The sequence below is a fragment of the Cydia pomonella genome, chromosome 7, assembly GCF_033807575.1.
Source record: "Cydia pomonella isolate Wapato2018A chromosome 7, ilCydPomo1, whole genome shotgun sequence".
Taxonomy (NCBI): domain Eukaryota; kingdom Metazoa; phylum Arthropoda; class Insecta; order Lepidoptera; family Tortricidae; genus Cydia; species Cydia pomonella.
In genome coordinates, this window is record NC_084709.1 from 14,814,890 (window position 1) to 14,828,307 (window position 13,418).

Sequence of the window (13,418 nt, forward strand, 5' to 3'; positions counted from 1 at the left end):
TAGTTAATTTTTGTAGGTACATACTTTTTATGCGATGTAGGTAATGCGGTTGTCAGCTTTCACCACTATTTATGTTTCCAGATTTCCAGCTTTGAATTTTAAACTGATATTTTAAGTGTTTTGGTCAATGTTTTTACCTATTTCTACATTTGTAAACAGATACCTATATTATATTGGCGTAACACTAAGCAGTTAATATATGTATCCATAGAAATAGTAGGTTAATTAGCTAATTTATTGATACTGTATAGGCAATTGGTTCAGCCGCGGAAATAAATTTTCATAGTTCATCATTGGAAATGTTGAAACCTTATTTATGTTTTGATATTATTATAATATTATACAATTAATAGCGGTGATATGATTCAAATTATGAGTGATAGCGAAATAACTAAGTATGAATACAGCTAGGAATACTCATAAATTTAGACAAATAAAGTAAATATTTATTTATTTAATAAAAACTTAAGGTAGGAACGACTACTTATAATAATAATAAACAAAGAGGTATTTAATCAATAGTATTGCAGGTCCAGGGCATTTAGTGATGGCTCTGGTGGTGGTCATTCTTCACGTTCGCGTTGAATCTAAAAATAGAAAATACAGTTAATTATATAATATTATGATAAGTTGCTATAGGTACTTATATCTTATTTCTTAATAACCCTTATGAATCAAAAATAATAGCTGTAGGATAAAAAACTAGGTAGGTATATACTCGTATATGCAATTGAAAATAATAATTTAAGAAAAACTATTTTAGACCGGTGCCGTTTTGGAATAGTTATTTACGATACAAGTGCAGAAAACAGGAAATTCGCAACGAGTGGTGATAAATTAAAACACGACCAAAGGGAGTGTTTTAAACTGACAGGAGTTGCGAATTACCTATTCGAAAGTGTATCGTATAACGTTGTACAGTACACATGGCTCTGAAGAGAAAGAGCCATATGTACTCTTTAAAGTTTCGACATATGCACAGAAAGTGCTCATTTCCGCACACGTGCGGGAAAGTATTAAATACATAAATGGTATCCTCGTAACCACCAAAACCACCTCGCCTTGCCTTTGTACTAATGATGAGTATTTTATTATTATTATTAATTAATCAGCCAGGCAGTTAAAACAACAGTTGCCTGCTGTATCTGAGTGATCTTCACTTAAAATGTATTCTTTGCGCTGGTTAAGTATTTGTATAGTCTATTCTTAAACTGATTGACATTCAGTGCTGAGACCACATCTTCTGGTAGTTTGCTCCACGCTTTGACCACTCTGTTGCTGAGAAAATGTCTGCGGGGGTTGTTTTTAGACAATTCAGATATTAACTTATATTGGTGGCCTCGCAGACGGGTTACTATTGCGCTTGTACAGGTCTTGAAACTGGTCTATATCGTAGTTTTGTTTTCATTTTTGTACAATAAAGGGTTTTACTACCACCAAAGGCGGCGAACAAAATTCAGCAACCATGATTGACTATTTACCGTGTAGCGAATCGTGGGCGTATCATAATAGGGAAAACACATTAGATCCTTTAATTAAGGATGATGAGGGCACTCAATAAATACGATGCGCAATTCACGGTTTTTACTGGACGAGACTGGTTGCAAATCATAGCACTCGTTACATGTCTCAAGCGTATATAGCAAACCAGTAGATCCAGGAGTCGCCACCGACGTCACCTTCTCCCGTTCCTTATCGTTATTACGATTTATATTAAAGAGTCAGGGTTACAAAAACATTTAAAAAAGATAATAGATATTTAATTGTATAAAAAAATGGATATAATATTTGTTTCGATCTGCTTAAAGAACCTTTTAAAGGCTTAGCAATAGCGTTTAGAAAATACTAGAGAACTTGTCTATTCGATCTCGTAAAGTAGATTTACATATTTTTTTTTTTAATTTTGCCTGTATTGTGTTTACACGCTTAATACTTACCTATTTAGTCGACGTATATGTTCTTGATACATACGTGTAAGTTCTTGGTCGGTTATAATAATGGCTCAGCATCCGGTTCATCAGCTTGATAATTACCTAATATAAATACTTACACGTTGTCTTCATCGTACCTCTTATGTGTTTTATTTTGGTTTTATCGATATCAAAATAGAAAGGAAAACCTTTTATTATTACACCGCCCTAAACCAGACGCTGCAAAGATTAATCTTTGACATTAGATACCTACTCCTATTGCATTTCGCTTGTATTTACAATACTGGTGTGGGCAAGATGGTCTGTGAGTGATATCAAACCAAAATAAAAGTTTCAAAGTTCAAATGCCGCGGAACGTTACGTAGTTGTTAGAGCCACATGTACCTACTCGTAAATTGGGTAGTGCGCACGTCCGCTGCTCTCCTTCGGATGTGCGTGTTTAAAATTGACGTGACGTGTGAGGCTGATATTGAACTAGTTCGACATTAAGTAGTCGATTTCTCTTGATTAGTTTACATTTAGAACCTTTTTTTGATAGTATGTCTCAATTTATAAATTTATGCAAGTACCTCATTAAATAAATACGTGAATGTACTTGCAATATATAAAAAAAAAAAAAAAATTATCATTTTGTAGCATGATTTTTTTTCTGTAATCAAAAATTATATTTCTAGAAGACTCTTGTAAGTTCATAAAGGCTACTTTTTTGTCTAGAATTTTTGTGTAATTAAGGAATTGTGTGTCATCAAAATAAAATTATTCGATTAATAATACATTTGAATTGGCATCGCATTTTTAGGGTTCCGTAGCCAAATGGCAAAAAACGGAACCCTTATAGATTCGTCATGTCCGTCTGTCTTTCCGATTCTGTCACAGCCACTTTTTTCCGAAACTATAAAAGCTATACTGTTCAAACTTGGTAAGTAGATGTATTCTATGAACCGCATTATGATGCTTACACAAAAATAGAAAAAAAAACAATAAATTTTGGGGGTTCCCCGTACTGAAACTGAAACTCAAAAAATCTTTTTTCATCAAACCCATACGTGTGGGGTATCTATGGATAGGTCTTTAAAAATGATATTGAGGTTTCTAATATCATTTTTTTCTAAACTGAATAGTTTGCGCGAGAGACACTTCCATAGTGGTAAAATGTGTCCAAAGTGGTAAAATGTTGAACAAGATCTAGTAAGTAGATTTTTTTTTAATACGTCTTAAATGGGACGGAACCCTTCATGCGCGAGTCCGACTCGCACTTGGCCGCTTTTTTTTGTAGTAACCCTAATGCAAAATTTTGCTGAAATGTGAGTATTGTTTGAACAATTTGAGATTCTTATTGAAACTTACCCGTTGTGCTTGTCAGCTGAATACTCGACTGTACGAACAGAACCATCGGCCTCGTGCAGGCTGTAGTAGCCCTTCACGACGTCACCGTCGCGGGACTCGTGCTGGGACTTCTTGTCGCCGGTGTGCGGGTCCTCCACCTTGTACTCGAACTCGTACTTAGGGTACGCCTGAAATAAACAGTAGGTATATTTTAAATATATTGTTCCATTCGTTTTTTGACAAAAATAGGAAGTAGGTAATGATTGTAGAAATAATACTGTATGTTTCCTTGCTTAAAGACAACGTCTACCCCAAATCATTTACAAGCACAAATGTGAGCTGTCCATCCACACCAACCAACAAAATTTAATCAAAATCGTAACTACAATAAAATACAAAGGTTGGAAGAGACAAAACAAGGACCTATTTCAGTTTTATAATGTTCTACGGGACATTAATTATATCATATTAATATAATCATAGTAAATTAATTAACAAAATACAATTCAATGCTTACGTAATAATCTTCATGGTGCTCTTCATGATGAGGTTGGTGCAATTCGTGTTGAAACGACGCAATATCATTATGCAAAGGAGTGGAGAAATGATGCACAGGAGATTCATAATGTAATGGATTAGACTCGTATTGAATCGTAGGTTGATGATGCAGGGATACTGTTTGGATTGCTGGGGCGGATTGATAGTGCAGGGAAACCGATTGTTCGACAGGAGCTTGGTGATGCACAGATACTGTTTGCTGAAGTACAGGAATGGGCTTAAGCGCTGGCTGGACAGGTTTGGCTTGGAAGTTGACAGGTGTAAAGTAATGTTGAACAGGAACCGGAGGTTCTTGGTTTTGGTGAACGGGAGCGGGCTCGGAAGGTATGTGGGTACGGACTACTGGAGGCGGTAGTTTTTCAACTTCTTCGGGAGTAGGAAGGATGTAATTAGGAACTTGTTCTTTAGATGAAACAGAAGATGATGAGAGTGATGAAATAGATTCGTGGTGGGTAGGTATTTCGTAGGTGGTATACGATGGGATATGATGTTCGATCTTCTTTGGCGCTTCATGTGTGATGACGGTGGAATATGAGTGTGAATGGTGCTCTTGACAATGGGCCACCGCTGTGATAGCCAAAACGGCCAATACCTACAAAAGTGTACAAAATTAATATAATAAAATACATATTTAAATATTATTAGGTAGTTTTGGATGTCCATTAGATTAAGGTGCTAGCCCGGCGTCTACATTTGAGTCATTTCATTTATTTGGTAACTGTCAAATTATGCTAAAAACTTTAATCAATTATTTTAATACGTTATTACCGGCACCCAACAATTCAAACATAACTAACACAATAAATTGATACGAATTTATTACGTACGTACCCTTGTAATCATAATGATGCTAACTAGTCTAAAGCACTTGCAAAATTAACTCTGCCTCAACAAAAGCTCTCGATTTTATACATCGCATAATTTACTATAAACTGGTTTGTTCAGTTTCGGAAGCCGACATACAATATGCATTTTTGCAATTCTGGTTTAAGTGGTGTAACCTGCATATGGATCGATTACATAATAATATGAGTAATAAATTAGGTCTCCATTATGTATTATTACTTTACTGCTTTGAAATATGAATTGATTGACGTTCAGTTTGTAAACGTTTGTCGAGATTGGTACTCTAAATTATGTTTAAGTTTACTTCTCCTTAATATATCAGAGGGGGCGTAAGACAGTTAACACAATAGCTAACCGTATATTTCCTGTTAGGTAAATAAACGGTTATTATATGTTTATAATTATGAATGAATATAAACACCTAAAACTTCCAGGATATTAGTTCATTAATATGAATAACCATTTTAATTATTTATATATTTCGTAGCAGGATATCCATAGCATGTTAGTGCGTGTATGGGTACAACTTAAAATGTAGTAATAGTTAAGTATATACTTGATAATTAACTTTTATTTGACGCTTACTGGCCACATTAAAAAAAAAACTTTGATTTTAACAGCAAACGTAGAGAGTCGTCTGTACAGTCAGCATCAAATATAATAAAGCTATAGTCACGACACAGTGACACATCAATTCACCTCGCGTGTTACAACAGTTATAACACGCGAGGTGAATTGATAGCCTGTTTTATAATATGATTTTAAATTAGCTTAATTTTATTTTTCTTAGGTATTCGGGGCTATTCCAATCGGAAATCAAAAATCGGAAGGAAGTTACCTAATTCGTAAGGCACCTGAAAATATAAGAAAATAGCTTCTCACTTCTAAGGGTCCCGTAGTCAACTACGAGTAGGAACACTTATCATTTTGTTACGTGCGTTGGTTTGTCCGCCTGTCCGTCCGCTCAGTAGTAAAATAACTATACTTTGGCATGGGTGCGCCAACAAAGTGGTCAAAAAAGGCCTAGTGGCCTAGTTGGTAGTGATGCCTATGAGCCCGATGGTACGGGTTAAAATCCCAGGGGTATCATCGTAAACAATAGGGGTGTTCAATATTAATTTTCTAATAGAGTGGATATTATATGTAAGATGTAAGTATTTTATCGTAAGTATATTATATCAATATGTATATATTAATTAGAATGTTTTTAAACAAACATATTTTAATATTAAGAATTCAATGTATCATTTATTATAAATATTTCCTAAACCTTGATTTCTGTTTGGCCCGAGGATTAACTGGTAGGGAATACTTTCTGGCATTAAGTTTCTGTGCAAATATGTTTAAATAAATAAAGAACATGATCGGTTATGCCATTTTTGAGTTTACGCAAGATTAATTTCTTACAAAATGCTGAAAACACGTAAGTGCTGCGCAGGTACTCCCGTTTTCATTGCATAATTTTCACATGTATATAATTTAAACCATAACAATAATCCAAATGATGTCATCTACAAACAAAAGAAATAGGTAAAATGAATAAATTTAAAACTAAATTAGACTTAATCTTAAAATAACGCCCGCAGGCGGAGTCTTATTTCATAATTATATCCGAAATAATTGGAAAATTGTTTTAATTTTTTTAGCCTTATTTACAGAGAAATCAATATTACCTTGATTGTCGGTTCATAAAAGAAGAATATCTGCAGATAATCTTCAGTATTCATCGTGACTTTGTTCTGTATAGGATTTAACAAAGATAATCCAAAATGTTTTCTAAGGTAAAAACTGACCTTTAAAAAAACAAGCAATAGATATATATTTTACTAATTGCTTACTTTTTTAATTAGATCTTGTGCTTCGCGGTTCTCGTAGCTGTGGCGGTCGCCCAAGAAACAGAGCATGGGCACCATGGACACGGTGTGGCTCGGTCGGAAGTACACATCAAGACGGTCCACCATGGACATGGCCCGCACCATTGGGTGGAGACGCATGGCCATACGGAGCATGGGCACCAGCATCATGGCCATGAACACCACGGGCATGCCATTTCGCATGTACAAGTCTCTCGCCACGATAGCCCCGGGCATGAACACCATGAACACGAACACCATGTAAGTTTTATGTTGATGAATGATGATGTATACGTTGCAAAAATTCTCTGCTAGTGTTACCTGTTATTAAAAAATATATTCAATAAAAAAACCGGTTATTTCTTGCAATAAAAACAGCGATCCTTATAATTAAGGAGGAATGTCTTGAAACTAAAGGAAGCGAAACAGGTATGTCAGGATCGTAGCAAGTGGAAATCCGTGGTCTTTGCCTACCCTTCCAGGAAATAGGCGTGATTATATGTATGTATTTTGTATTTTATTATAAAAAAGTGTAACCATTTCCTGTCATGCAATAATTAGTTAATTTCAACAAAAACATTACATACGTAAAAATGCATGTTTCGCAACCCACTCGTACTACAAAAAATGTTTTGATATTTTATTATAAAACCAAGTCAATAGAACGATAAATGGCTACTAAATACATAATTTATTTACCGTTTCATAGAACACAAAACTGTCATAAATTGTTACCTAATAATGATAAGTTAACTTTGTAATAACTTGTTTAACTGGCCACACCAATATTAGATTTTTTAAATAAATACTTATTAGTAGCTTTCTGTTAGCAAGAATAGGTAGCAATTAGGTAGGTTTGCTGACGACCTCCTGACGACCTATAATATTTATGTTATGGATCTGAATATATTTACAAAATATTGAGAATTTCATAGCTATCGGAAGACTTGTGAAAATAGGCTGACTCAAACAGCTACTCTGCAAGAACTGGCTCATTTTTACTTTCTATATTGAATGTGATGTTTCTGTTCTCAACCCTACTTAATAGACTCATCCCAAGTACGAATTCGAGTACCACGTAGAAGACCCGCACACCCATGACAAGAAGATGCAGCAAGAGCATCGCGACGGAGACGTCGTGAAGGGCCGCTACAGTCTGCACCAGCCCGACGGCCACGTCAGACATGTGGAATACCACGCCGACAAGCATGGGTGAGTCAAATAAAATATTAACCCTTAGGGAAACTCTGTGGGGAAACTAGTTGGGAACTCTTAGGTTTACTTTCGGATTCCAAGCGTTACTGTTGCAATGTTTGCGTTGTTGTTGTTATGTGACTTATGTGTGCCCTTACAGGGCGTCATGGTCTGACTTGTGTTTTATTGCATAACATCTTAATTACTATGCACATGACTACAACCAAGAATAAATAAAACGAAATAAAAATAAACGTTATTGATATTTATCAACGTTGAGGTATTTGACAAATTGCGTTGCTATCGTTGCCGCATTACTAACGCGATCCGACAGTCATTTAGTCAAAGAGATTGATATTGACAGTAACACCGCCCCCGTTAATAATGCAGCGGTAACGACGAAACAGTAATAGGTAATGCATCTGCAGTTTACATTCGAATATCACCTTTAAGGTATCGTTCGGATTCCTAATACAACAGCATTAGTGCTTCCGCAGTATTGCAGCGCGACATTAGTGGCGCTAATGTTAAAACCAAACGTACTGCCCGAAAGTTTGACATTTTCGGTAACAATGCAGTCTGTTGAGGTGGAGGATGTCACTGTCAAGTTGCCATCCACTTTTTTACCCAATGGCAAAAAACGGAACCCTTATAGATTCGTCATGTCCGTCTGTCTGTCCGATTATTTATTATTACAAGGGGAAAATACCTCTTTTTCATTTCATGAGAAGTGTTAGAAGCTCTATTCATAAAAGATAAAATGTAATACGGGTTGCGGGTATCATGAAGTTATTAACACAGGTCGGTATAACATTCACATAGAATCACAAGAAGAAATTTCTTTCGAGTGGATTTATAATAAGTAATAACGCTCGAAAAAGGACCAACAACATTGACAAACGTAAAAAATGGTCTTCTGGTGGTATTAGTATACTCGTATCTAACTAATTAATTATACTCGTAACTAACTAATAATTTTTAATATTTGTTTCAGATTCCACGCAGACGTAAAATACAGCCAACATCATGCTCATCATCATCATGGTCACCATTAGTGCTGATCTCACCTTCGATTTAACCCGATTTTAATACGATTTTGCTTTACTGCTATTTAAATTTCTTTGAATAAAAAATTGTATTTCATAATAGGTCATTGTTTCAATTTATTGAATTTAGTAATCTTTATTTCGTGATAGGTACAAAGTGCAAGTTTCGTAATACAAAGCATCCCACTAAAACATAGTATCGGCTTTACCTAGTTTCATGAACGGAAAAACCTATTTGAATTTAACGACCCAGATATTGTTAGATTTTGTTGGAAAAGCGGACTTCTTTTAAATTTCTTATGTTTATCTGTCTACATGAATTACTATGTAAACATCAGACACAGAGGAGAAAGATATTGCCGATATTTTTCGTCAGGGGCCTTTAATTCTAAGTATATTACAAGTGGTATTTCCCGTTTCCTAACTTTAATTCAGATACTGATCAAGCCCGATATTTTCCATTTATTATTGGCCTCATTGTATCCTGGGCCCTTATTCGACATGCTAAAAGTGACGTTTCGTGTTGATTTCCATTTGATGTGAGAAATATTGTGACTTGTCGAATTGCTATTATCACCACCTGTCAGTGAACAATATCCACACTAGAGGCGGGGCGTTGTACCGGAATAGTTTTTGGAACAGGTTATTTGTAATAGACTACTTTTAGCTTGTCGAGTATTAAAAAGTACGGACTTTGATTTCTGAAATAAAACAAATATGAAACTTTTATCACCTCGTACCTCCATTCTTACCGTTACTTTAGGTAAAATAAAATTTTGTTAACAGATGGTCGTCTCGGTGTCTGTTGTATCTAAAAATAATGTAATAATATATAACAAAAATATGACAATAGATTCATAGCCTTCACTCAAAACGTCACCATATTTCCGACCCTTACCGAAATAATAAGTCGATATTTGTATAAATAATCCTTATTTGTAAAACGCCTAAGCACGGCAAATACGTAAACTGCCTATTGGGGGTCATACTCGTAAAACTGGTATTTTAGACGTACTTTTGGTACGAGTAACAGAGACGTACTTTTGGTACGCAGTCCCAGCTCTAGTCAGGATTCTAGTTGTCAAATATAAGCGTGTCGAATACGTATTAGTTAACTGTCAAATGAAATTAGATCAACGGTAGACTTTTTTGTCGATGGGTATGGCTGCCATGTTTGAATTTATGACATTTAAAAGGGGATCCTAAGGCAGAGAGTAGTTTTACCTGTACGATTTTGATTCTTCTACTGGACGCAAGATGGAGTTAGCTGCCAAATTCCGATCAGGCTGACGCAACTAGGAAGAAAAAAGTTTTGTATGGAATTTGTTTCGCAAATCATTGCCAACGAAGAAAAAGAAAACGTCAGTGCTATTTATTCTGTCAAGTTTACGTCAAGTCTACTGTCAGCCTAATTGCTTTGTTTGTTTTGAAGGCTTCAATGTTTTGTTCGGGTATTTCGTGTAATTTCTTTATTATTTAGTGCAAAAATCGAAAATAGTCAACCGTGATCAGAGTAAAGAGCGAGTTTGTTACAATGCCAGCGAGAAAACGGTTTACTAAGTGTGAAATATGTGGCAAGCGAGCCAATCGAGAAACGAAAAAAGGGATTATTATGGCGAAATTTCCCTTGGATGAAGACTGGTAAGTATTGCTTTAGATACTTTTGACCTTATTTTGTTTGGGTCTGCAGGCTATAAACACATCGAAAATTAGATATTTTACATTATTTTTCGTTGTGAACTAGGGATGTACTATAACTATCGATAACTGTAGTTTTATTTTTATATCAGTGTAAATAATTAAATTAAATATGTGAAATTTCCTTGCAATGCAATATGACCATAATTAATTCGTCGAAGATTAATAATGCATAAATTATCTATTACTTATGCATTAATGGTCATTAGTTAACATATTTTTTTTATCTAGTGATTATTTAATATATTAACCTAAAATGTAAGAAAATTAATCTCTGTTTTTATGATAAATAAAGAAATATTATAGGACATTATTACACAAACTGACTTAGTACTAAAGTATGAATGGCATGTGTTGTGGGTACTTAGACAACGATATATATATATATATACCCACAACACATGCCATTCATACTTTAGTACTAAGTCAGTTTGTGCAATAATGTATATATATATGTACATAGACCTAATTTATAAGTATTTATAAATACATAGAAAATACCCATGTCTCAGGAACAAATATTCATGCTCATCACACTAATAAATGCCCGTTCCAGGATTTGAACCTGGGACCATCGGCTTCATAGGCAGGGTCGCTGCCAACAAGGCCAGACCCGTTCTCATGTGTGACATATAAATACATAAAAAGTTAAAGCATTGATAAAGGGTTGTTGATAACTGGATGCCGAAAAACATGATTTATAGATGCATATTAGCGCGAAATAATCAGTTGATCATCTCATTAGCAAACACATGGAATATAAACTGTAGATAAAGTCATGTTTTTCCAAGGCTGTATGTTTTCAGATGCAGGCAGTGGGCCAAATTTGTTGGGAACGAAGACCTGATACATCTTCCCATAGAAAAGTTACATTTATTCAAACATGTATGTGCACATCATTATGAAAATCAAGCATTTAATAAAATAAAAAAACACGACTTAAAAACTGTATTAAAATAATTCGGGTCCACATTAAGCCCGACCAGATAGTAGTCCAATTAAGAACTATCCACTATATAACATACAACTTAAATGTGGACTCGATGCTAACCTGATTTCGAGTACAAAATTTGTAGACAGGAGCCTATGTTTCAACCCTCCCCATTTTATCGATATCGATAAGAATCGTAAGCGTGTAGCGTACTACACTATTTAAATCGCTTATGTTGGTACTATGGTTCTTTGACAGTTCTTTGTCGTACATTTTGGTAATGATTTGCGAAACAAACTGATTCCACTCGCTAGTATAGTATGGAAGTCCCGTCTCTTAAAACGTAGTGATTATATGCTCTTTGACAATGACATGCAGTTGCGTCGATGTAGATCTATCATAAAAACGTACATGTGACGCATGTGACAATTGTCCAGGATGAAAGAAATATCTTGACAATTAACATTAAGCAATACAATACCACAAAATGTCAACAAGAAAACAGATTTATTATAAAAATACAAATTATATACAAAGCTTCATTTTAAAACCAATGGTCGTGGGTTCTAACCCCGGCTCTTAACAATGTGCATCTTGTAACATGTACCGATTGCTTTTCAGTAAAGTAAAATATATTATCATGAGGAAGATGGAGTAGCCCCAATAAGGTATATTTTCCCCTCTGGGTTAGAAGGTCAGATAGTAGTGAGACAGGGAGATATAGTGAAGAATGCGGAAAAACAAGCATTTATTGTGTTGTTAGGCTAGTTCTTTTTTTTCAAAATTTGAAAACGAACGCAACAGCATGCTCAAAGCTCCCTGTGAGTCAGAATCTGTTAAATTCAGGCGTAAGACGAAACAGGAGCTAAGCCCGTACACAAATTTGAGATTTTTAGGTAAAAGGTAAAAAATATCGCCGTCGCGCTGACGAGTGTGGCACCCCGTCCCCTAGAGACTATCCCTTGTGTGTGTACCAACAAACCAAATTTTAGACAAATATGATACGTCTTCTTCTTCTTTGTCGTTGTACTCTTTGCAGAGCGTCGTGGTCAACTGCTGATATCAGGCGCAGATGTTGCTTGCCGTACGATTTCTCGCCATTTTTCGCGGTTGGGGGCCATTCTGGCAAATGCGTTCAGGGGACCCTTCATGGCAGATTTGATTTGGTCAGTCCATCGCATAGGTGGCCTTTTGCGCGGTCTTTTTCCGTTTGCTCTACCCTGCACCACTAGACGCTCTATGGAGTCGTTGTTCCTCCTCGAGACGTGACCGAAAAAACTGAGTATGCGGGTCTTTACGAGAGTCGAAAGGCGCTGCTTGATACGGAGTTCTTTAAGGATGGAGACATTAGTCCGAAACTCGGTCCAGGATATCCCCAGCATTTTCCTTCAGCACCATATTTCTAGGGCGTCTATCGTCTTCTCCTCTGTCTTTCGGATAGTCCAGGTCTCCGCAGCGTATAAGAATATAGGAAAAACGAGGGCCCGTACAAGCCGAACCTTCGTGGTGTTTGTGACGTTTCGGTGATACGTAGCCTATACGTAAAAACTAGCCAAGACAAATCCTTTATAATTTCAGGATTTTCTACACAGCACAGAACATGGCACCCATATAGATCTCAATTCCGTTGTCGGCGAGTCAACAACGACACATATTCTTAATATTGAACTTAATTGGCTCTCATTTCACATTTATGTTTTAAATTAATTATAGGCATAGGCATACCATATCCTATTGTAAGTACAAAGTTTCAGAGCAATCTAGCAAGTCATTTTAAAATGAGAGCGTAACTACATTTGTATGGAGAACCGAATTTGCTGCGGACGTACAATGTAGCATAATCGGATTAGGACCAACCTCGAAATCTCTGTAACAGTCATGAAATGTATTATGTATATAAATTAAAGGCCCCTTTTTCATGCCCAAACCATTTAACATTTGGGGACCTCGAGGAATCCGAGCCATCTTGGAAAATGTGTACCATCAACACAACAGTCAACATTAAAACTTATTAAATTCTACACAAAAAAGTCCT

General features: G+C 35.7%; 2 protein-coding genes across 3 annotated transcripts; one reads left to right on the plus strand and one right to left on the minus strand.

Moving 5' to 3' along the window:
- Positions 1-424: 424 nt before the first annotated feature.
- Positions 425-5,119, minus strand: LOC133519920 (uncharacterized). Of its 2 annotated transcripts, XM_061854125.1 has the most exons (4): positions 4,647-5,116; positions 3,775-4,407; positions 3,279-3,445; positions 425-587 (listed from the first exon to the last, which is right to left on the minus strand). In XM_061854125.1, the coding sequence occupies exons 1-4, from the start codon at positions 4,656-4,658 to the stop codon at positions 542-544; spliced, it is 858 nt and encodes a 285-aa protein (XP_061710109.1). In that variant the 5' UTR covers positions 4,659-5,116; the 3' UTR covers positions 425-541. The 2 variants fall into 2 exon arrangements, with proteins under 2 accessions (XP_061710109.1, XP_061710110.1); XM_061854126.1 differs by lacking the exon at positions 425-587 and having other exon boundaries at positions 3,275-3,445; positions 4,647-5,119.
- Positions 5,120-6,338: 1,219 nt separating this feature from the next.
- Positions 6,339-8,856, plus strand: LOC133519947 (histidine-rich glycoprotein-like). Its single transcript, XM_061854160.1, has 4 exons — positions 6,339-6,442; positions 6,512-6,775; positions 7,563-7,726; positions 8,703-8,856. Exons 1-4 carry the CDS (start codon positions 6,431-6,433, stop codon positions 8,761-8,763), a joined length of 501 nt encoding a protein of 166 aa, XP_061710144.1. The 5' UTR covers positions 6,339-6,430; the 3' UTR covers positions 8,764-8,856.
- Positions 8,857-13,418: the final 4,562 nt, after the last annotated feature.